The sequence below is a fragment of the Loxodonta africana genome, chromosome 5 (genome assembly GCF_030014295.1).
Source record: "Loxodonta africana isolate mLoxAfr1 chromosome 5, mLoxAfr1.hap2, whole genome shotgun sequence".
Classification (NCBI taxonomy): Eukaryota; Metazoa; Chordata; class Mammalia; order Proboscidea; family Elephantidae; genus Loxodonta; species Loxodonta africana.
This window is the reverse complement of record NC_087346.1, coordinates 51,316,236-51,342,262: the sequence shown is the minus strand read 5'-3', so window position 1 is coordinate 51,342,262 and position 26,027 is coordinate 51,316,236. Positions and strand designations below refer to the sequence as shown.

Here is a 26,027-nt window from a genome sequence, read left to right as displayed (position 1 = left end):
TTAGCCATTTGCACCATGCAGGGACTCCTCTGGATACCCAAACTAAAGAAAAAACAAAAAACAAAAAACCCCAAACTAGTTGCCATGGAGTCATTCTAACTCATAGCAACCCTATAGGATAGAGTAGAACCGCCCCAGAGAGTTTCCAAGGAAACTTCCAAGGAGTGGCTGGTGGATTCAAACTGCTGACCTTTTGGTCCGAAGCTGAACACTTAGCCACTGGCACCACCAGAGCTCCTCTGGATGCCAAGGAGGTTGTAAAAGTAAATGTGGCCCTCCTTCCCTGACTTTATCCCCAGAGCCTAGCATAGAGGCTGCAATGGAGGGGGTGCCACATTATTGAATGACCAGGTAAATTAATAAATAAAAATACATTGTTGTCCAAGAGTAAAAGCTTTCAAAACCACACTAAGGCATTGACCTTTTGGGGCAACTTGAGTTTTAGCAGCTTAGTGAAAGACTGACTGGTAGGGTAAAATGCAGAAAAGGCAGGAGACCTGTTATCAAGCTGCTGTGTTAACATGTCCAGGTGAGAGATGATTAAAAAGTGACCTAAGGCAATGATCCTGTGCAATAAGAGAAAACAATGCTAGAGGAGGAACTGTCAGGGCTTAGCATCAGCTTGTATATGGTAGATGAGAGTTTAAAAAATGTCGGATGTGATGCTGTGGAATTCTTTGCTGAGAGAAGGTATGCTGGTGAAAGAATTATTTTGGGTGACGTTATTTCAAGGGGGACATTCAAGTGAAACTCACTATGAGTCGGAATCGACTCGTGGGCACTGGGTTTCTGGGTATGCAAGAAGTAGATGGAAATTGAAGAGCTTAAATTTATAAAGGAAGCCCCGGTGTCACAGTGCTTAAATGCTCGACTGCTAATGATAAAGTTGATGGTTCAAACCCACCAGCTGCTCTGCGAGAGAAAGATGTGACAGTCTGCTTCCATGAAGATTACAGCCTTAGGAACCCTATGGGGCAGTTCTGCTCTGTCCTACAGGGTTGCTATGAGTCAGAATTTGACTTCATGGCAATGGCTTTTAAATGGATAGATTTATAAATATCAAATTGGAAGTCACTGCATAAAGGGGATATTTGAAGCAAAATCGATTAGAGCAGAATTTCTTTGGAAAACAACTAGTAACTCTTCTCCAAATTGGCCATATTAAGCCATTAGTTTTGTTTAACTGAGTAAAGGAGTATTGGGTGATTCTGATAGTTTAACTCATTGTTCTCTTGCTTGATAAATAATTTAAATGTATGTTCATAATACAATAGTTCTATAGTCTAGACCAATATACAGAATTGAGACACAACACTGAAAAAGCACTCAGATGAAATATTAGTGAGAATTTGGACCTCTGGATCAATGTACGTGGGGCAGTGGTGGTTCACGGTAGAATTCTCTCCTTCCGTGTGGGAGGCCCAGGTTCAATTCCTAGCCAATGCACCTCGTGCACAGCCACCACCCATCTGTCAGTGGAGGCTTACATGTTGCTAAGATGGTGAACAAGTTTCAGTGGAGCTCCAGACCGAGACGGACTACAAAGAAATGCCTGGCAATGCACTTGTGAAAATCAGTCAGTAAAAACCCCATGGATCACAATGGCCCGATCCATGATCCATAATGAGGATGGTGCAGGACTGGGTAGCATTTGCTTCCCTTGTGTGTGATGTCACCACAAGGCAGACAGCTAACAACAAAAACAACAAATTACAGTTGTACAGTTGCTTTTGCTAACAAAACCTAAATCCATGGTAGATTTAAAAAACCAAACCAAACCCACTGCCGTGGAGTCAATTCTGACTCATAGCTACCCTATAGGACAGAGTAGAACTGCCCCATAGTGTTTCCAAGGAGCGCCTGGTGGATTCGAACTGCCGACCTTTTGGTTAGCAGCTGTAGCACTTAACCACTACGCCACCAGGGTTTCCCCATGGTGGATACTCAATAAATATTCATTGACCCAATGGATGAAATCCTATTTTATCTTGTATACGGGCTCTTTGCTTGCTGTTGCAGATATTTATGAGACAAATATATTGCAGTTGAAACTTGTGTGAATTGTTTATACTCTACCTATACCCTTGCCTAAGCTTCAGAAGCAGCAAGAACACCCCTGCTTACTCAGAGCTTGCTAAGCCACTGTCAGAGGAGCCTGGGTGTGGTAGAGAAAGCACAGGTTTTGCACTGTCTTTGCACACTAGTGCTGGCCCTAGGAGGTCTCAGGAAGTTATTTGTTTGCCTCTCAAAACCTTAGTTTTTTCAACTGAAAATGGTAATACTAGTATCTGACCTACAAGAATCAAAAGAAAGAACATTTGAAAAAGTACTTCAACACTATGAGGTGAGGAAATTTTGTGGAATTACTTCATAGAGCTAGCAGTTTTGTGGTAAAAAACAAAAACAAAAATGAGATGACAAAGTACAGAGGATTTTTAAAAATTAAGACAATGGCACAGTAAATCTATGAAGAAGAAATAATTGGCTGTAACAACCTGGTTGTATTAAATACTCAGGGATAACCTATGAGGCAAAGAAGCACACGTATAAAAGTGCCAGATTTACAAAGTAGCTCCTGGGGGGGAGACAAGATCATTCAAAAAAAAAAAAAGGTACCACAAATAGAAACCTCTGCCCTGAATAAAGCAGTTCAAAGGCTTTGTTGATTTTTTAAAAGCTAAAACTTGGGTTATCAGCTGGTCCAGGTCAAATTTCCTTCTCAGGAAATCAGTCGCTAGTTTGGGGATATCATCTCTGCTTTTTCAACCCGTAAAGAAGCACATATTTTCTCTTTAGATTTAATTAAATAATCATTATATTGCATTATTTTGTATTTTATATGTTATTTATCTTTATATTTTGTTATATTTGCCACCACTTGTCTGCAGGTGTGTAGTGTGGATAACAAGCGCCTGGGGCAATCTCTAAATTGCGCCCCCATCCCAATTTCAAGATTAATAGATGCTGATAGCAGTGAGGCATCAGCAGAAATGCCTTCTCCCCTCTTGTCAGGCTCCCTCAGCCAGGCGCCTTTTATATTGCTGGGGCCTTGGAATGTCATTCTGTACCTCATCGGGAGCCCCCTTGGACTTGTGCCCGGATACAAGTGTCCCCTCTGCTCTGCCCCTTCACTAAGCCTCGGCTTTTCTGTCAGTTTGTGGTACGGTGGTAGCTTGCAGGTTGCTATGATGCTGGAAGCCATACCACCAGTATTTCAAATACTAGCAAGGTCACCCATGGTGGACAGTTTTCAGTGGAGCTTTCAGACTAAAGCAGACTAGGAAGAAAGGCCTGGTAATCTACTTCCCAAAATTAGCCACTGAAAATCTTATGTTATATGTAAGATTGCCATGAGTCAGAGCCAACTTGACGGCAGTTAACAACACAAATAATCTTCACATTTTATTATCTTATGTTTGCCCTGTCTCTGTCTTCTGCATCATAACTTATTTCCCTTATTGGATCATCCCCAGCAGTATGCAAATAAGCTGTATTTCTCTCATCTTGAGAAACCACAGCCAAAAAAAAAAAAAAATTTTTTTTCTTGACCCCCACATCTCCCTGCAGCTGCCCAACATGTATCTCTGATCCTTTTACAATAAAAGCTCTTTAGAGAAAGAACTGTGTCCAATTCACTATTTCTGGATTCACTGTTTCTTTCCTTTCATTCTTTCTGGAGCCAACTCTGATTTGGCTTTTGCCCCCAGCACTCTGCTGCATCAGCTGTTGTCAAGGCCACATATGACTTCATCTTGACACGTACAATGGCAAAGTCTTAGTCCTGTCTTACATGAACTATCAGTAAGATTTGATATAGCCAATGGCTCCCTTTGTCTCCAGTGCTTTGTTCACTTAGCTTCTAGACACAACTTTGTTATTGTTTTCCACCTACCTCACTGGTCACTTCTTCAGGGACCTTTGCTGGATCCTCTAGATTTTCCAGACCACTAATCCTGATGTATGCTAGGGCTTGATCCTCAGGCCACTTCTCTTCTATATCTTCATTCATTTCCACGGTGATCTCTCTGGTCTCCTGGCTTCAAATATACTTTGCTTACAACTCTTAAATTTACATCTCAAGCCCAGACCTCCACCTGAGCTACATACTCATATATCTGGTTGCCTTCTGTCTACCCAACATCCCCACTTAGATAGCTGGTAGGCATACCAAACTTAACCTGCCCCAAACCGCTAGTAATTTCCATCTTCTACACCCTGGCCCCAATCTGTCTTCCTACAGTCTTTCTGCCTCTGTAAGTGATGGCTCTGTCATTGTACTTAGGCCTAAAATCTTGGATTTTATTCTTTCTCTTATCTTACAAATATTCCAGCAAACCCTGCTGGCGCTATGTTCAAAATACATCTCAGATCTGACCACTTCTTACCACCAGCATCACACATCAAAGCCACTATAATCTTCTTCCTCCATCATTAGAGTAGTTTCTTAAACAGTCTTTCTACTTTTGCCCTTTTCCCCACATAGAATGTTCTCCGCAGAGCAGCCAGAGCGAGACTGTGAAAACAGAAGTCAGACCAGATCACGCCTTTCTCAAAACTGCCTAATGGCTTCCTTTGTCACTCAGAATAAAACCCAAAGACCTTACAATGGCCCAGGAGACCCCACGTCTGACCTGGTCTGTTACCTACCCACGGACCCCAGATGCTGCTACTCTCACTAGGTTCCAGCAACACTGGCCTCCTTGCTGTTCCTCTGACACGCCAAGCACTCCACCTCAAGGATTTTGTATTTGCAATGCCCTCTGCCTGTAATACTCTTTTCCAAATTTTCTGCATAGCCGATTTCCTTCATATTTTTGCTCAAATGTCATCTTACCAGAGTGGCCCTTCCTGAACTTTATAAAGCAGCATTCCTTCTCATTCTCACACATACCCGTGTCCCCCTGGCACTATCTATCATCCTTACTGTTTTATTTTTATCCTTTGCACTTGTCTCCATGTGACGTGCAATGCCTTTACCTGAGTCTTGATTGTCAGCCTCTCCACAATAAAATGAGAGAGCTCTCAGTTCCTGAGTTCAGAGACATGGTCTCTTTTGCTTCTGCTATATTGCCGGCCCCTGAAATGGTGTCTAGTACTCAATATTCACTTGATAACTATTTATTGAATAACCGAATTTTACTTGTAGTATCCCCCAAAGAATCCTGTAATCTCCCTGTATCACACAAGTAGTCAAAATGAGGGGGTTCAGTTTATATCTCTTACTGTTTCATGCCTAAATTCAAATCTTATTTCCTCCGAGGAGCCTTCTCTAGTGAACCTCATTCATACCGACCAGCCTCTCACCTTAGTGCCCCAATTAAAGTTGTGGGAAGATCCCATGAACCAGCTTTTTGTCCCGACTCTCAATTTAGGAACTGTGGGAGAGAAGTATTTAATAGTTTCAAATCTCAGTTTTATCATACATGGCTACTCTGAGAAATAAAATAACTAACACATTTCTATAGAGTTTTTAACATACAAACTGGTAAACCAGTTGCTGTGAAGTCAATCCTGACTCATGACAGCCTCGTGTGGGTAAGAGTAGAACTGTGCTCCACAGGGTTTTCAATGGCTGATTTTTCAGAAGTTGATTGCCAGGACTTTCTTCTGAGGCACCTCTGGGTGGACTTGAAACTCCAACCTTTTAGTTAGCAGCCCAGTACCTTAAATGTTTACACCACCCCAGAACTCCTTTTAACATATAAAAAGTGCTAAATCGCCCCCTTTTATGATTTGTTTCATAATATCTCTTGCTTACATTTATTTTTATAGTGTTTCCTTTATATTTGGAAGTCGTATTCTTCTCTAAGTCCAGAACAGTCATCTCGTACTCCTTATTATAGTCCTGGTAAGTACTTGAATGATTAATATTCTCTTATGTGGTACAAGACCAACTCTAATACTGAAAGTGTTTCCAAAGTGCCTAGCACAATTCTAAATGAGACCGCATGGAGGAGAAAAATAAAAGGTCTCACTGTGCTACCTCCATGGGGAGAGTGGCTCCCTTCTCTACCCTCTCCACAAGTGGTTCTGTCTTTACTGCATTCTCAGTCATTCCAGTGTGAATCTGAACTGTCTCTACAAAATGAAACAATCCTTTTTTTGATTATTTGTTTATTTTGGGTGTGTGTTCTGGATTTTTGCTGATGCAACTGTGAATTGGACAAATTTCATTTTCCATAACCATATTTGTTGAAAAGAATAGCGGATGAAATCAGAACTTCCTGTCACATAAAATCATCCGAAATAGGGACTGTGCCCCTAATCAGCCTGAACCAAAACTCTGGGAAACTTGAGTTGCAGATGCTAATATTAAAAATACATTGACCAGTATTAACCCTAAATCAAGGTGGCAGGTGGTAATTATATTATTGCGATCACAATCTCATCACTTCAGATGTATCCTTGGATGAAAGATCTTTAAAGGAAGTGTGATGAGACAACAGACTTCTCTCACTTGCCAAAGCACACCCGGAGTTAAAGCTACCACCTGCTGGTCCAGAGACTCTGCCTTCCTTACCTCCAGAAACACATCCTTTCCACATGCGCCCAGTGAAGAGCAGCATGGGGTCCTAGGTGAGCATCTTGGCTGATGGAGGGGCGCCTACCACCACACTGGCCCCATAGCTCATACGGCAGAACGTGAGGGCATCAGCCTTAGTTCAAAATGAAGGAGAAAGTTTGTCCCTTATGTGTCTTATAATATCTCTTGGGCTTAGAAATGACCTGAGTACTATGGCAGTTCTAGCATTTAGCTCAGTTTCCAAGGTCTGAATTAGCTTCATGACTTGGTCATACCTTCTTTTCCTACTTGCTTTTTAAAATTTTCAACACAACCTTAGTGTATAATTAAACTCCTATGCACCTTTGCCCTTTAAGGAGGAAAGCAGAATTAATGTGGTCACTGTTCATGGCATTTTCAGTGTGCTATAAAGCACAGCAGGCAAGTCCTGTGATATTCTTAGAACAATATCACCACTTCAGATAAGCCATGGGAAGTCATTTGAACTAAATTAAATTGAATTAACTATACTAAATCAACCAACCTACCTTTTTTTTTTAAAATCTAGTTTGAAAATCAAATACTACAGTCTGGGACAAAAGAGTCTCTTTTCTTGGTGTCTGCTGGCAGAGATTGAGACGAATACCACATTTTCTGGGCATCATTCATCCATTTATTTATTCATTATTTCTTTAATATTTGTTTTGGGTTTAGACTATAGAAGTAGATGTTGGCATTTTTCAGAGATCAGTGTTCATCAAAGTATCACCTTAAAATCAATTGACACTAATATATACTCAGTATTGCATATGGACTGCATTAACACACAACCCAGAATGCTATTTGTTGCTATGGAATAGTTCTATGAAAGGGATATGGCAATGATGCTAAATTAAGTTACCCAAAACTTTAAAGTGAATTTCATCTACTATTCAATTGTAAGCAAAATTGTCTTTATATTATTTTTCTAAATTGAGGTCTAGTGCTGCTGGCCTCCAGAACAAGAAATGTTTCAGAAATTTGAAGGCTCATATTCTAAGGGAGTTCAGGTGAGGAAAAACAAAGCTCAAGTGGAAAGAGTGAGAAGATGAATAGATCATGGATTTTGGGGATGAGACTGTCACATTTGGAATTGTCCTTATACATACACACACACACACACACCCTTCTCATTCTTATCTCTCCTAGAGAGAAGAGTGATGTTTGGCTTGCTAAAGTTTAAGACATGCCATTACCTTTTCCAAGAAACATGCATATTCAAGTAAGATAACTTCTAGATAAATGGGCTGACTTCTTTGCCCTCAAGTCACATGAGAGTGGTGTGATAAGATGTTTAATTTTGGTCAGGTAGACTTTCTCTTAAGCTTTTGGCTTTTCAGGCAAAATTGCCTTGTGGTAACCAGTTTTCGCTTGGGTAACAGATATTTCCTTAGCTGATTGTTAATAAGGCCATAGAGAATGAGTTTCTCTTGATCATATTTAAGAGTTTGGGCAATTTTGTGGCTCCCTGAATCTGAACTCTTACCATGGTTTCAAGATGCCCAATAATTTCAAAAGCATGCCCCACAGTGTTACCCATCATTTCTGACAACACCTCACTGATGGGCTTGGTGTAGTCCTGGGGACTGATGCACTCAGTGGCTCCTACAGTCATGGCCTTTTAAAATTTGTCTTTGCTGATGTCAATCCCAATGATCCTAGATGCACCAGCTGATTTACACCCCAGGATGACTGAAAGGCCAACTCCTCCCAGGCCAAAGACAACACAGGCAGAGCCAGGGGTGACCTATGGAGAGAAAAGTTCATGTAAATGCTGGAAGAAGCATCAGAAAGGGAAACCCACAAATTATCTGTAATATTAAACCAAAAAAAAACAAAAAATGGTTGCTGTTGAGTCGTCTCTGACCTATGTGCGTCAGAGTAGAGCTGTGCACCACAGGATTTTGAACAGCTGGTTTTTCAGAAAAAGATAACCAGGCCTTTCATCCACACCATCTCTGGGTGGATTGAACTTCCAACCTTTTGGTTTGTAGCCAAATACTTAACCATTGTGCCACCAGGGATCTTTTAACCATTTGCACCATATTTCTAATATTGTTATTAGTTATTAGTTGCTGTTGAGTCGATTCCGACTCACGGTGATCCCATGTATTACAGAGTAGAACTGCTCCATAGGATTTTCTTGGCTGTAACCTTAAAGGAAACAAACTCCAGGGCTTTTTCTTCCTCAGTACCACAAGCCGTTTGCACCACCTAAAGACTTTTTTTCTAATTTTGTTGTCATTAGTTGCCGTGGAGTCAAAACTCTTAGCCACCCAATGTGACAGAGTAGAACTGCCCCATAAAGTTTTCTAGGCTGTAATCTTTACAGGAGCAGATTACCAGGTGTTTCTCTCTTGGAGACACTGGTAAGTTCTAACTGCCAACCTTTTGGTTAGCAACCGAATCCTTAACCCTGTGCCACCAGGGATCCTTTCTCTAATATCGTTGCTGTTGTTGTGTGTGTCTAGTTGATTCTGACTCATAGCATCCCTATAAGACACAGTAGAACTGCTCATAGGGTTACCTAGGCTGTAATCTTTATGAAAGGAGCCCTGGTTGTTAATTGCTCAGCTGCTAAGTGAAAGGCTGGCAGTTCAAATCCCCCAGCCGCTCTGCAGGAGAAAGATGTGGTAGTCGGCTTCTGTAAAGTTTACAGCCTTGGAAATCCTATGGGGCAGTTCTACTCTGTCCTATAGGGTCGTTAAGAGTCGGAATCAACTCGATGGCAAAGGGTTTGGGTTTTTTTTGTGATAGACAGGTTTGCTCTTGCATGTAAATCTGCTAGTGCCATCAGCCAGTACTCCACAACCAGTAACACCATTTGTTGCATTAAAACCACGTATTAGTTAATTTAATTCAGAAAGGAACAAATGAAATGGCATCAGAGTAAAAATGACTAAAACATACTTGCTCCTAATGCAAAGGTCACCATCTCGGCTGTGGCAAGCATTGCATTCTCCACACTGTGAAAGAAAGAGAGGGATGACTTTGTCACCTAGGGAAAAAACATGGTACAAAACACTGCTCACTAACATTAAAATGTTAAATAAATAAATGTTAATTAAAACCATATTTCTTGCAAGAATTTCTTAAAAGTACACTAAGGTTTATAAGCACCATAAGGCTTGGGTGCTAAAAGTTGAGATTTTGCCAAATTAAACTTCACTCTTTACAACCCATTCTCTTTGTATCCTTTTATCCCCCTAAATTGTGGAGCTTGCTTTCTACCCTGAAACATAGGGGGTTGCCATGAGTTGAAGTTGACTAAGTGTCAGCTAAAAAATTGTCATAAAGTTCTTTCTTTCTGTTGTTGCTGTTGTTGTTTGTTGCCATCAAATCAATGTCGAATCATGGTGACCCCAAGTGTTACGGAGTAAAACTGTGCCATAGGATTTTCTTGGCTGTAATCTTAACGGAAATAGATCATCAGGACTTTATTCCGTGGTACCACTGAGTAGCTTCAAACAGACAACCTTTATTTAGCCAACTAATATTTCCTAGTGTGTGCTATTTCCTTTAAGAATAATCAAAACCCAACTTATTTCAAATTTGACACTTAATTGACATCACATACCTGGCTTCACAGTAGTGACTCCTTTTCCAATACTCTCCACAACCCCATTTGCTTCATGTCTCACAACCCCTGGAAACTTAGACTCCATCATCGCTCCTTTCATCACATGGTCATCTGTGCGACAGATTCCTGTGGCCAAAATCTCTATTTAAAGATGAGAACTTTGGATTCACCAGTAAACTGGTTATTTTACAGTGGGGAGGATATTTAATTTACTCTTGAAGAGATTATAATTATTTATTCAATATGGTTGCCTAACATAATTGTGATGACCCTTAGAAAATTCTGAGACTACTTTGGCAGTTACCAGTGATGACAGGGGGAGGGAGGAAAAATTGCTAACTGGATAGAAGACACATGTTAATATTGATGAAGGGAAAGGCTATACACAATATGAGGGAAGTCAGCAAAACATGACCAAGGCAAAAGAGGACACTGAGAGAATGTGAGAACAAAAGGCAACAATAGTAATTACTATAGCATAGACAATCCTGCAACAATAGTACTAACAAAAATAATTTACGAACAGATACATAGGTATGCCAAGAGGTATGAGAGGCTGTAAGAAAACACACCTACCTGCAAGTATAGATCCGGTGGTGGATATTTCTACATACATAACTATAGGTGCTGCTTATATAGACAACAGAGTACAAAAGGACCACAGTAAGGAACACTTCTTAAATATAACCAAACACCTCTAGGAATGAAGTTGTTAGGCTCATAGGTGAAGGGCCATAGACTAGGGGGACATCTACGTCAATTGGCACAATATAGCTCATAAAGACAAAGTTTTGCATCCTACTTTGGTAAGTAGTGCCTGGGGTCTTAAAATCTTGCAAGTGGCCATCTAAGATACAATTAATGGTCTCTTCTTGTCTGAAGCAAAGGAGTAAAGAAAACCAAAGACTCAAGGAAGCAATTAGTCCAAAGGACTAATGGGCCACATGAAGCACAGCCTACACAACCCAGAGACCAGAAGAACTAGGTGGTGCCCAGTTACCACTATGAACTGCTCTGACTTGGATTGCAACAGAGGGTCCCAGACAAAGTGGGAGATAAACTGTAGAACAAAAATCAAATTAAAAAAAAAGATCAGACTTACTGGTCTGACAGAGATTGGAGGAACCCCTGAGACTATGGCCCTAAGATACCCTTCAGAACTGGAACTGAAGCCTTTCCTAGAGATCACTTTTCAGCCAAACTACAGACAGATTCATAAAATAAACAATAACACCTGAGAGGAACATGCTCCTTAGAACAATCAATTATACATCAAAAGTGCAACATTTGCCAAAAGCAAAGATGTGAAGGCAGGGAGGGGTAGAAAATCACAATGAAAGGAAATGGGGAACCTAGGGTGAAAATGGAGAGACTGCCAACACACTGTGGAGAATGAAACCAATGTTATGGAACACTTTATGTACAAACTATCAGGTGGGAAACTAATTTTCTCTGTAAACTTTCACCTAATGCACAATTAAAAAAAAAAAATTACAGCCAAGGGGGAAAAAAAGAAAGAAAATTCTGAGCCTAATATCAGCCATCAGACAAGATCTCTGTCTTCAAAGCACTAACGACATTGCTGTCTCTGGCCCTACTTTGAGCCTTAGTAGTTTGTTGTAGAAAATTTGTGCTCTTTTGTGGGAACCAGAATGCGGATGTTACCATGTGACTGGCAAAGGAGTCACTAGCCCTCTTGTGTGCAAGGAGATAAGTGAGGAACAAAATCTTACTATTACTGTTCATGTAACAGGAGAAGATCAGAGAAAGATTGTCAGCAACACTTACTCACCAACCTGTTGTCCAAACCAGAAGATTTTAAAAGAAGTCATTAGTCATGGTTACTAACATTTTTTTTTTTTTTATCAGACACTGTGTCAATAAAAATTCAACAAAAGAAAGCTTTAATGGGGTGAATAGATCATTGCTTTTTAATGGATAGTTAAGATTGATTTCAAATACAGTATGGCCAGATCCTTTACAATAGACAAGAACCAGTAAGAGAATTAATATCCAAAATTTGTGAATTGTCTCTTTATTTAAGAATCCAACATCACAATAATTCTATACTCAGTTTAGCCTTGATCACATATTAGGCTTATGCGCTCTAAGTCTCATTACCTTAATGTGAACTTCTTTAGCCTTTGGTGGGACAAATTCTATTTCCTCGATGGAAAAGGATTTCTTCTATTGCCATAGTACAGCTGCTTTTCATTTAATAACCTAAGAAATTGTTGAGAGTTTTAATGGAGTCCTAGTTATGTGTTTATAAAAAACAAACAAAAACAGTTGTATTGAGCTGATTCTGACTCATGGTGATCCCATGTGTGCAGGGTAGAACTGCACTCCACAGGATTTTCAAGTTTGTGAACTTTCAAAAGCAGATCAACAGGCCTTTTGTCTGAGGTGCCTCTGGTTGGGCTGAACTGTCAACCTTTCAGTTAGTAGCTGAGTCCTTAACTGTTTGTACCACCCAGGGACTCTTTCACAAATACAGGCTCTTAAATAATATAAATATGGACAGAAGATCACATATAATATTCTAATTTGCCCAAAATGATTTTCGATTAACTCTGGAATTATAATCTTTAGAGGTCATCTTGAGTATATCTTTGTTTCATATATAAGAGATGTAGTCCAAAGGGCGTAATTGATTGATTCTTGGTCACATAGCACACAAGAAGCAGGGCTGGGCCAGATATGAAGTACTTTCTTTCCAACCCATTGCTTTTTTTTTTTTTTAGTTGTGTTTTAGGTGAAAGTTTACAGCTCAAGTAATTTCTCATATAAAAACTTATACACATATTGCTATGTGACACTAGTTGCAATCCCTATGATGTGACAGCACACTTCCCTTTTCCACCCCAGGTTTCTCATGTCCATCCAACCAGTTCTTGTCTTTTCTGCCTTCTAATCTTGCCTCTGGACAGGAGCCACCCATTTAGTCTCATGTATCTGCTTGAACCAAGAAGCATGCTCTTCACGAGTATTATTTTATGTTTTACAGTCCAGTCTAATCTTTGTCTGAAGAGTGGGCTTCAGGAATGCTTTTCATTCTGGGTTAACGGAGTGTCTGGGGCCATGGCTTTGGGAGTTCCTCAGTCTTAGTCAGACCATTAAACCTGGTCTTTTTATTAAATTTGAGTCCTGCATCCCACTTTTCTCCTGCTCCATCAAGGACTTTCTGTTGTGTTCCCTGTCAGGGCAGTCTTTGGTGGTAGCTGGGTGCCATCTAGTTCTTCTGGTCTCAGGCTGATGGATTCTCTGGTTTACGTGGCCCTTTTGTCTCTTGGGCTAATATTTTCCTTGTGTCTTTGGTGCTCTTCATTCTCCTTTGCTCCTGGTAGGTTGGGACTAATTGATGAATCTTAGTCGCGTACAAGCTGTTTAAGACCCCAGATGCCACTCACCAACAGCTTGTTGCTTTTTGCTGGCATTCATATAATATTCCACCAGACTAGGTTCTTTTATTGAAATGTCAAATATATTATCCTGTTACCTATACATCACTTATTCACAAAAGACAAATTTATTTAAAAAAAAAAAAGTGCTGTTGTTTGTTTTTTTTTTTCCACAAGGATTTATGCAGGTATTTAACTGCTATATGATCATGTAGAAATGGTGAAGAAATTAGAAATCTAAGATGGTTAGAGATGAAGGGAGCCGTGAATGTGATGAAGTATATTGACTGTGAGTTCCTGGATGACTCAAGCTGCACCTTTGGGTCTCGGTACACTTTTTACACCTAGCCCAGGGTTTTTGCATCTGGGAGATCTTGATAGTTATGAAAGTCAAAGCTTCTCATCTTATAGAAACAGATATTAAGGTGCAAAGATACACAGTGACTTGTCTCCAGCCATTCAACTGGTTTTGCCAGAGAGTTATTCAGTTAAATGCTTTTGCTAAAATTATCAAAGTCTAAAATTGATAGAGAAAGAGACTCTTATCACCTTCCCATTCCCAAATATGTCTAGGATTTATATAAAATATTTTAATCAATTTGTTCAGATGTAAAATGAGTAGCCCCTCATCTTATCTTTTCACCTAATTTAATACTCTTAGAGGAATTTTAGATGGTCACATGTCTCTTTTGCAAAGAGAGTGAATAATATGCTAGAAAGAGATGATTGGCTGAAAGCCATAAGTAACTTAATTTAATAACCACCTCTTGCCCCTCTAAGAAAAATATCATTGATCACACTGTAATGCAGCCCAATGTTGAAGTTAGGAACCTCATACCATATTTCCAAATAAATTCCACTGTTAACAGCAGGAAAAATTTTTCCCATGGCTGGGACTGGGACCCTAGTCTCCCACTGAACTACTGAGGTGATGCTACCATGACAATTGAAAGTCTTGTTATGAAAACATTTTTGCTTACCAGACCAAATGCCCAGCCATCCTAAATTAAATGATTAACAATGTCAGCATAAGCCATATTTTTCTATTTTCCTCCAATGTCTAACTAAAAAATATTCCAGATGCTGTTTTCAATTTAATCTTGTTTTTATTGGCACTTTCTGAAATGCTATGCCCAAAGTTTACCCCAGTGTGTATCTACTAAATAGGCACTTCATTTCTCCAGAAATATCCCCAAGTAATTAAATTATTTGAAGTTCTGAAAATCAATCCCACATTATTAGATCATGGTAATGAAGAGCCAGAAATGTTCTGTTTACTTTTCCAGCCAGTGCTTATCTTGTCTTTCTCTTGGTCCTATATTTCAGCAAACAAACTTTTCTGCCTGATGTTTGGCTCACGCTGCTATAAGTAAGTGTCTTGTGCCTTCAGATAAACAGTTTGGCCCAAAAGTCCTGCCTCCAACAGTAATGACTGACAGCCTTTGAAACATTCCAACGGTCCACAAGCCTCACCTTTTGAAGATTAAGTTGTGAAAAGAAAATACAGAAACTCTTATGATCAAGCCAAAGTAGGGATCTGACAAAGACAGGGTAATCGAACCTATTGAAAAGGGTTTGAAGCATTCCTACCCACGTTATATTTGAGGATATGCGAACAAGTCAGGCTAGTTCCATTCAACACGACTCATTAAAAATGTATCGTGTGCTCCTTAAGAGCAAGCCACTCTGCTGGGCACAGCTGATTTTAGGAATGTGCATGTAGATTTGTATTTATGCTCTACTTCATTGAACAAAGACTTGAGATGGTTTTTGGAAATCATACAATTAAACATAGATGAAAAATAAGGCCAACAAAATGTAAACAAATTAGTAAAAAAGGTTGTTATGGCAAGGGACATATAGAGAACAAAGATATGGAAGACCGTGATTTCAAGGCACTTTGGGGATAGAAAGATGTATAAAGCTTGTCCCTGAACATAGAGATTATGATCAGACCCCAAATCACCACCATCCACAGTGTTATGTGGTTGTGTAATCTGTGCACTGCATAAGGTGCCAGTTTAAGGGCTGAAAAACCCATTCTATTGTCATTGAGTTGATTCCCACTCAGAGGCTAAAAGGAAACAGAAATCCTGCTTGCATACTGGCTCTCTCATTCCAAAGAGCTTTCATTTACTTGAGCAAATGCTCAGCTCTTCTGAAATAGCTATTTAACAACCGTAGGCCACTATTAATGAGCCCGAATGGTGTAGTGATGAAAGTGCTTGGATGCTAACCAAAATTTTGGCAGTTCGAAACCACCGGCAGATCCACAAGTGAAAGATGTCGTAGTCTGCTTTCCTAAAGGTTTATTAGCCTTGAAAATCCTATGGGGCAATTTTACTCTGTCCTATAGTGTTGCTATGAGTTGGAATTGACTTGACAGCAATGGGACAAGCTACTATTGCTTAATATAAGAAGCAATGGCACTGGCATCTCCTGAATCTACTGACTGTGTTGAGGAAGAGTATTCAAGACAGATTTTTGTTTTGTTGCTGTTTAGTCAAGGGCACACTGGCACACTGGTACTGCCAATAAACTCACTCTATACAAAGGAGACTTCACTTTTGTGGGGTGAGCTAGTGATGCAGGTTTTCTAAATCCCTAGACAAAGCTGTTCAGATTATGAAATCCAGAACCTGGAGAACAACCAACACAGATAAGAAATTTCCAAGTGCTTAATTTTCAGACAACAGATGTGAACAAAACTGTTTTCGAAAAGCTGGTGTGAACTTTGCCCCAAATATTTCTCTCAATTTAATAAAATAAATGTTGTAGGTTCAACTTAAAATATTCTGAAGCCTAATTCAGAATGAGTTATTAGAATTAGTAAAGATTTATTAATCTTATTGGAGTCCTTGTGTGGTGCAAATGGTCAACAAGCTCAGCTGCTAACCAAAAGGTTGGAGGCTGAAGCCCACCCAGAGGTGCCTTAGAAGAAAGGCCTGGTGATCTACTACTGAAAAACCAGTCATTGTATACCCTATGGAGCACAATGCTAGTCTGGCACACATGAGGTCACCCTCAGTAGAAATCCATTGGAGGGCAACTTTTTTATTTCATTAAAAAATTCAAACCTGTTGCTGTCAAGTCGATTCCAACTCATAGTAACCTCATAGGACAGAGTGGAACTGCTCCGAGGGGTTTCAAAGTCTGTAAGTCATTATGGAAGCAGGCTGCCACATCTTTCTCCTACAGAGTGGCTGGTGAGTTCGAACCACCGACCTTTCAGTTCGCAGCTGAGAGCTTAACCATTGCACCACCAGGGCTTCCCCACTAGGTAAAAGCATTTAGCACTTGTGATAGTTAAGGCTGTGTATCAACTTGTCTGGGCCATGATTCTCGGTGGTTTGGCAGTTACGATGTAGTTTGGCAGCGGTATAATGATGTGATCACCTCCATGACGAGATTTGATATAATGTGATAACCTCCATGATGGGATCTGCTGTGAGTAGCCAATCAACTGAAAGGGAGTTTTCTTGGGGGTGTGGTCTGCATGGAATATAAGTGGCCACTATGGCAAGTCTCGTGGGTTTTTGCTTGTTCTGAATCCTGCAGCCGGTTCCTGTTAGTCTGGCCTCCAGTATGACCTTTTGGGACTTGAGTTAGCAGCTTACCTTTAGTCTTGCCTGCTAATCTTGGAATTCATCAATTCCAGCCTGTGAGCAAGAGCTCTGCTTTCTGACCTACTGATCTTGGGTTCGACAGTCCCTATGGCTACATGAATCAGGAGCCTCTATCTTGACCCATGAACTTGAGTCGTTCCAATCTCTACAACCACATGTACCATTTCCTTGATATAAATATGTATATATATATATATATATGTATGCACTTTACTGGTTTTGCTTCCCTAGAGAACCCAGTCTAAGACATTTGGTACCTAGAGTGGTTCTAGACAAGCAAAGTTGTAAGGATGAGTTTTCTAAATTGGTTCTCAAGTCTGGTTAGTCTTAAAGACACTGAAGACTCTGCTTCCAATAGTAAAGAGGGCACTGCTAATTCAGCTTCAGGTGGCAATACAAATACTCAAAACATCACCACCAATAGATCAGGTATTGGTGAAAGGCAAGACTTTGGGTGACTGCATGTGTTATGCCTTTCTACAATTTTGTCATAATGAGGAGTATAAGGAAGCTGGCTGGTTGGTCCTACTTTTGCTAGACAGATTGGTAAAAGAAAGAGATGAGCTCTGGGCTTCAGAATCAAAGCTCAAGTGCCACATAAACAACCTCAAAGTTTCCACTTGTGCCTTGAAAGAAAGCCTTATTTCTCACAGTAAGAGAGCTGATATTGCTGAAAACCAAACCCAGAGTCTAATTGTAAGAGTGGCTGAATTACAGTGCCAACTCAACTGCTAGCCTCGAGAGGTGTCTGAAGTTAAAGTGAGGGCATTGATTGGGAAGAAATGGAATCCTGAAACTTGGGATGGGAACATATGGGCAGATAATCAGGAAGTTGGAGACATTGGGGCCCTAAATTCCATTGAATCACTCCTGCCAACAGAACCAGTCTCTCACTCCCATCTGAAGAGATTACCCCATCTTTCTGCTAAACCACCCTCCCCAATAAAACTATTAGCTCTTCTACCCCCATCTAATGAGATTAACCCAGCTGTATCTAAAGAGCCTTTGAGTCATTGCCTGTGGCATCGCCTGCGGCAGATGGTTTACAAGACAATGCTGAATGTTCTCAAAACATTTCCCCACCACAGATTTTGGCTTCTAGACTTATAACTAGACTTAAGTTCTCACAAGCCCCAAAAGGTGAAGTACAAAGTGTTACCCAACAGGAGGTTGACTACACTCCAAAAGAACTGCTTGACTTTTATAATATGTACTAACAGAAACCTGGGGAATATGTGTGAGAATGGCTATTAAGGACATGGGATAATGATGCAAGGAACACAAAGATGGGTCAGTCTGAGTTTATTGATATGGGCCAACTAAGCACAGATTCTTCATTTAATGTTTCAGCTCAAGAAGTTAGGAAAAGATCTAATAGTTTATTTGGTTGGGTCACTGAAACATGGATTACACAGTTGTCTACACTAAATCAATTTGAAGTACGAGACCTGCTCTGGTATCCTGTAGGTATCCAGAGGCTTAAGGAAATTGACATGCTAGAGTGGATTTATCAGATTAAACCCATAGACCCACACATGGAATGCCCAAAGGACACATCTTTTATCACAATAGTGAGGAGCAAATTTGTGAAGAGAGCCCCAGCATCCTTGAGGACAGCTGTGATTGCTATTTTATGTAAGTCAGATTTGACAGTAGGAATTACCTGACTAAATTAAGACACCAAACTACAATGAGGTTGATTGGACCCTGTGGTGGTAGGGGCCAAGTGGTGGCACTAGATTGACAAAGACAAGGTGGGCATGGTTACACTAACAGACAGGAGAGTCAAAGCACTAATCAGAATAATCTGACTTGTATGGACTTTTGACATTGGCTACTTAGTGGTGGTGTCCCTAGGAGTAAAATAGATATGAAATCTACTAAATATTTACTTGGACTGTACAAGCAGATGAATTCTAGGTCAAGTTAACAGCAGTCTAACTCGAATTGACAGAGAAGAGAGTCATGGTTCCTCAATAAATTCCCAGAGTTGATAGAGTTTAAAGACACACAACCCCTTGAATGAAGAAGAGTCTGGATCCCCTTGGGGAAGGGCTCCAATATGCTGCCAAAAACTTATACTGTTAGTCTTTCCCCCCGTTTTCCCAAAAGGAATCTACAGCCCTTTAAAAGAGTGACTGTTTGTCTCAGTCATCAAGTCCTCCTATAACAGAAATACCACAAGTGGATGCCTTTAACAAAGAGAAATTTTTTTTTTTTTTCCGCAGTCTAGTAGGCTAGAAGTCCAAATTCAGGGCATCAGCTCCAGGTGAAGGCTTTCTCTCTCTGTTGGCCCTGGTGGCAGGTCATTGTCATCAATATTCCCCTGGACTAGCAGCTTCTCCACGCAGGAATTCCAGGTCCAAAGGATGTGCTCTGCTCCCAGGGCTTCCTTTTTGGTGGTATGAGGTCCTCAACTCTGTCTGCTTCCCTTTCCTTTTATCTCTTGTAAGATAAAAGGTGACGGAAGCCACACCCCAGGGAAACTCTCTTTAACATTGGACCAGGGATGTGACCTGAGCAAGGGTGTTACATTCCACCCTAATCCTCTTTAACCACAGGCAGGGATTATGATTTATAACACATAGGAAAATCACAAAATGGAGGACAAACACACAATACTGGGGATCATGGCCTAACCAAGTTGACTCATATTTTTAGGGACACAATTCAATCCATGACATGGTTCATTGAGGGAATGAAAATATTCAGACTTTTTTGGGGTTCCTGGATACTGGGTATGAACTGACACTAAAGCCAGGAGACCCAAAACATCACTGTGGCCCATCATTCAGAGTAGGAGCATATGGAGGTGAGGTTATTAATGGAGTCTAAGCTCATGTCCATCTCACAGTAGGTTCAATGGGTCCAGGAATCCATCCTGCAGTGATTTCCCCAGTTCAGGAACACATAATTGGCATAGGTATACTCAGCAACTGGCAGAACCCTGACATTGGATCCCTGGCAAATGCACTAAGGGCTGTTATGGTAGGAAAAGCCAAGTGGAAGCCATTAGAACTGCCTCTGTCTAGGAAAATAGTAAATCAGAAGCAATACTATAATCCTGGAGGAATTGCAGAGATGACTGCCACCATCAAGTACTTGAAGGATGCAGGGGTGTTGATTCCGAACTTGCCTATTCCCATTCAACTTGCCTATTTGGCCTGTGCAAAAAACAGATGGATCTTGGAGAATGACACTGGATTATCAAAAACAACTATGTGGTGACTTCAATTGCAGCTGCTGTTCCAGATGTGGTTTCATTGCTTCAGCAAAATGACACATCTCCTGACACCTGGTATGCAGCTGTCTATCTGGCTAATGCCTTTTTCTCCACACCTGTTTCAAAGGACCACCAGAAGCAATTTGCCTTCAGCTGACAAGGGTAGTAATACACGCTCAGTTGCTTGTTCAGGATTACGTCAACTCTCTAGCCCTATGTCAAAATTTAGTCCTCAGGGATCCTGATCACCTTTCCCTTCCAAAAGATATAACACTGGTCCATTACATTGATGACGTTATGCTGATTGGACCTAGTAAGGAAGAAGTGTCAATGACTCTGAACTTATTGGCAAAACATTTGTGTGCTAACAGTAGGAAATTAATTCCACAAAAATTCAGGCACCTTCCACCTCATTAAAATTTCTAGGGGTCCAGTGGTGTGGGGCTTGTCGAGATATTTCTTCTAAAGTGAAGGAAAAGTTATTGCATCTGGCTTCTCCAACAGCTAGAAAGGAGGGACAATGCTTAGTGGGCCTTTCTGGATTTTAGAGGCAGCATATTCCTCATCTGGGTGTGCTACTCAGGCCTATTTACCAAGTGACTTGAAAAGCTGCTAGTTTTGAGTAAGTCCCAGAGCAAAAGAAGGTTCTGTGACAGGTTCATGCTGCTGTGCAAGCCACTCTGCCACTTGGGCTATATGATCCAGCTGATCCAATGGTGTTTTATGTGTCAGTGGCAGATAGAGATGCTATTTGGAGTCTTTAGCAGGCCCCTATTAGTGAATCACAGTGCAGACAGCTAGGATTTTGGAGTAAAGCGCTGCCATCCTCTGAAGATAACTACTCTCCTTTTGAGAAACAGCTTTTAGCTTTTACCGGGCCTTAGTAGAGACTGAACACTGAACCATGGGACACCAAGTCACCATGCAGCCTGAACTGCCCATCATGAACTGGATATTGTCTGACCCTCAGTGTCATAAAGTTGGACATGCACAGCAGCACTCCATCATTAAATGGAAATGGTATATAAGAGATTGGGCCTGAGCAGGACCTGAAAGCACAAGAAAGTTGCATGAGGAAGTGGCCCAGATGCCTATGGTGTCTATTCCTATCCCACTATTTTCCAACTTCCACTCTGCATCTATGGCCTCATCAGGAGTTCCTTATGATCAGTTGACTGAAGAAGAGAAAATTCATGCCTGGTTTATAGACGGTTCTGCACAATATGCAGGCACCACCTGAAAGTGGACAGTGGAAGCTCTACAGCCCCTCTCTGTACCTTCCTGATGGACAATAGTGAAGGGAGATACTCCCAATGAGCCAAATTTAGAGCAGTGTACCTGGTTGTTCACTTTTCTTGAAAGGAGAAATGACCAGATGTGTGACTGTGGCCAGTGGTTTGGCTGGATGGTCAGGGACATGATTGGAAAATTGGAGATAAGGAGGTGTGGAGAAGAAGTATGTGGATAGACCTCTCTGAATGGATCAAAGAAGTGGAGGTATGTGTGTCTCATGTGAATGCTCACCAAAGGTTGACCTCAGCAGAGGAGTATTTTAATAATCAAGTGGATAGGATGGCATGTTCTGTGGAAACTACTCTCTTTTCCCAGCTACTCCTGTCAATGCTCTATGGGCTCATGAACAAAGCATCCACCGTGGCAGGGATGGAGGTTATGAATGAGGTCAGCAACATGGATTCACTCACCAAGGCTGACTTGGCTACAGCCACAGCTGAGTGCCCAATTTGCCAGCTGCAGGGGAAAATGCTGAGTCCCTGATATGGCGTCATTCCTTAAGGTGATCAGCCAGCAACCTGGGGGCAAGTTGATTACATTGGACAACTTCCATGATGGAAGGGGCAGTGGTTTATTCTTAATGGAATAAACACTTGCTCTAGATATGGACTTGCCTTCCCTGCATGCAATGCTTCTGCAAAAACTACCATCTGTGGACTTGCAGAATGCCTTATCAACTGTCATATTATCCAACACAGCATCACCTCAGATCAAGGGACTCACTTCACAGCAAAAGAAGTGCAGCAATGGGCCCATGCTAATGGAATTCACTGATATTACCATGTTCCCCATCATCCTGAAGCAACTGGCTTGATAGAACAATGGAATGGCCTTCTAAAGACACAATCATGGTGCCAGCTTGGGGGCAATACTTTGCAGGGTTGGGACAGTGTTCTCCAGGAGGCTGTCTATGCTCTAAACCAGCATTCAATATATGGTACTCTTTCTCCCATAGCCAGGATTCATGAGTCCAGGAATCAAAGAGTGGAAATAGCACTGGCACCAGTCACTATTACCCCTAGTGACCCATTAGCAAGATTTTGCTTCCTGTTCTTGTGATCTTATTAGGCTCTCCAGCCCTAGAGGTCTTAGTTCCAAAGGGAGGAATGCTCCCACCTGGAGACACATCACTGATTCCATGGAACTGGAAGCTAAGAATGCCAACTAGCCACTTTGGACTCCTTATGCCTCTGGATCAACAGGCAAAGAAGGAAGTTACCTTACTGGCTTGTGTGATTCATCCTGATTACCAAGAGAAAATTGAATTGATATTACATAATGGAGGTAAAGAAGAGTTTGTCTGGAATGCAAGAGATCTATTAGGGTGTCTCTTAGTACTACCATGCCATGCAGTTAAAGTCAATGGAAATTACAGCAGCTCAATTCTAACATGACTACTAATGCCCCAGATCCTTCAGCAATGAAGGTTTGGGTCAACCCACCAGGCAAAGAACCATGACCAGCTGAGATGCTTGCTGAGGGCAAAAGGAATACAGAATGGGTGGTGGAAGAAGGTAGTTCTAAATACCAGTTGTGACCACTTGACCAGTTGCAGAAACAAGGATTGTGATTGTTAAGAGTATTTCTGCTTAGTACATGTGCATCAAATGTTTTTGTTTTCTTCACATATAAAATATAAGATGTAAACAGGGCTAATGTGTTTTCAGTTTTACTTGTGTTATTTATATCATGTTAGGTGCAATTATGACTTTATAATTGTCTTTATTTAGAGATTATGTATCCTTTAAGGAGATGTGCACAGGTGCCAAGTTGACAAGGAATGGACTGTGATGGTTAAGGTTGCGTGTGAACTTGGCCAGGCCATGATTCTCAGTGGTTTGACAGTCATATGATGTCGTGATCAGTTCTATGATGAGATTTGATGTAATGTGATCATCTCCATGATGGGATCTGCTGTGAGTAGCTAATCATTTGAAAGGGAGTTTCGTTGGGCATGTGGCCTGAATCGAATATAAGTGGACATTCTGGCAAGGCTCATGGGCTTTTATTTGCTCTGGATCCTGCAGCTGGTTCCTGTTCTTCTGATCTCTGGTTCTTGGGACTTGAGCTAGCAGCTTACCTGTGATCTTGTCTGCCAGTCTTGGGATTCATCCATCTTCACAGCCTGTGAGCAATAACCCTGTTCTTTGACTTGCTGATCTTGGGTTCTCCAGACTCTGTGGCTATGTTAATCTGGAGAAGCCTTTATCTTGATCCATAGGCTTGGGACGTTCCAGCCCCTACAACCATGTGAGCCATTTCCTTGATATAAGTATCTTCTACATATACTTATGGAAACCCTGGTGGCATAGTGGTTAAGTGCTATGGCTGCTAACCAAACAGTCTGCAGTTCGAATCCACCAGGTGCTCCTTGGAAACTCTATGGGGCAGTTCTACTCTGTCCTGTAGGGTCGCTATGAGCCAGAATCAACTTGAATGCAGTGGATTTGTTTTATATATACGTATATACGTATACATATACATATACACATATATATACTTATACACTTTACTGGTTTTTCTTCTCTGGAGAACCCAGCCTAAGACAGCATCTGGCAGTAACTTTAGGTTTGTAGAAGTTACATGATAAATCTCTCTTGTAATCCTATTAGAGCATTTCTATGTAATTCTGGAGCCCAAACTCTCAGAGTACTCAATCTCCTAATTGCTGTGAGCCTGGATCCATTCCAAAAATTTATAGGAGCCTCTTCTGAAGAGTGCTTATTATTACTAAGTACCCATGAAACTCTAACTTCCTTGGGACAGGATACAGAGAAATCTAGAAGAATTTTGAGAAGTGTGCTACAGGAGTTTGAGCTTTGGAATCACATAAACCTGGTTCAGAGTCTAGAGCCTTGGTTGAGATGGATAACCTCAGCTGCCACATTTGTAAAATGGTAATAATAATACAGTAGCCTCCCCATATTCATGATTTCACTTTCTGCAATTTCAGTTACCTGTGGTCAAACAAGGTTTGAAAATGTTAAATGAGTACGTAGCATGGTCAAATCGCATGTTGTCCTGCTTAGGCATTCACAAAACATTTATTACAATATATTGTTATAATTTTTCTGTTTTATTATTAATTACTGTTGTTAATCTCTTACTGTGCCTAATTTATAAATTGACTTTATCACAGGTATGAGTATACAGGACAAATTATAGTATATACAGGGTTTAGTGCTATCCTTGGTTTCAGGCATACACAGAAGGTCTTGGATTGTATGCCTTGAAGATAAGGGGAACTACTATAATCTAATTGTATGCATGCACTGCTTTGTGATGAGGATCATAAAGCACTTGGAATGGTGCCTGGTTCATAAGCAGTTGTTATTGTTGTTAGGTGCTGTTGAGTCTGTTCCAACTCAGAATGACCCTACAAACAACAGAATGAAACACTGCCCAGTCTTACACCATCCTTACAATCATTGCTATTTTTGAGCCCCTTGTTGCAGCCACCTGTGTCAATTCATCTCACTGAGCGTCTTCTTCTCTTTCACTGACTTTCTACTTTACCAAGCATGGTGTCCTTCTCCTGATAATGTGTCCAAAGGACATGAGACAAACTCCTGCCATCCCTTGCTTCTAAGGAGCATTCTGGCTGTGTTTCTTCCAAGACAAATATATTTGTTCTTTTGGCAGCCCATGGTATACTCAATATTCTTTGCCAATGCCATAATTCAAATGCATCAAATCTTCTTCAGTCTTCCTTATTCATTGTTCAACTTTTACATGCATGAAACGATTGAAAACACCATGACTTGGATCAGGTTCACCTTAGTTCTCAAAGTTACACCTTTACTTTTTAACACCCAAAAGAGGTATTTTGTAGCAGATTTGCTCAGTGCAATACATTGTTTGATTTCTCGACAGTTGCTTCCATGGTCATTGTCTGTGGATCCAAGTAAAATGAAACTCTTGATAACTTCAATCTTTTCTCTGTTTATCATGATGTAGCATATTGGTCCAGTTGCGAGGATTTTTGTTTTCTTTATGCGGAGGTGTAATACGTACTGAAGGCTGTAGTCTTTGATTTTCATCAGTAAGTTCTTCAAGTTCACTTTAGCAAGCAAGGTTGTATTATCAGTATATTGTAGGTTGTGAATGAGTCTTCCTCCAATCCTGATGCCACATTCTTCTTCATATAGTCCCATTTCTCAGATTATTTGCTCAGCATACAGACTGAATAGGTATGGTGAAAGGGTACAAACCTGAAACACCTTTCCTGATTTTAAACCACGTAGTATTCCCTTGCTCTGGTCAAACAAGTGCTTCTTGGTCTGTGTACAGGTTCCTCACGAGCACAATTAAGCGTTCTGGAACTCACATTCTTCCCATTGTTATGCAGAATTTGTTATGATCC

General features: G+C 40.8%; 1 protein-coding gene across 1 annotated transcript; it reads right to left on the bottom strand.

The window, feature by feature from the left end:
• On the bottom strand, positions 1-23,780 carry LOC100658769 (all-trans-retinol dehydrogenase [NAD(+)] ADH7). The gene is given in 14 exon segments (XM_064286303.1): positions 1-42; positions 2,617-2,666; positions 2,669-2,757; positions 5,224-5,233; positions 6,521-6,656; positions 8,028-8,288; positions 8,640-8,695; positions 9,264-9,361; positions 9,452-9,539; positions 10,119-10,260; positions 12,243-12,344; positions 14,801-14,809; positions 14,811-14,885; positions 23,745-23,780. Coding segments are annotated over 14 exon segments (1,194 nt in total).
• Between the last annotated feature and the right edge of the window lie 2,247 nt (positions 23,781-26,027).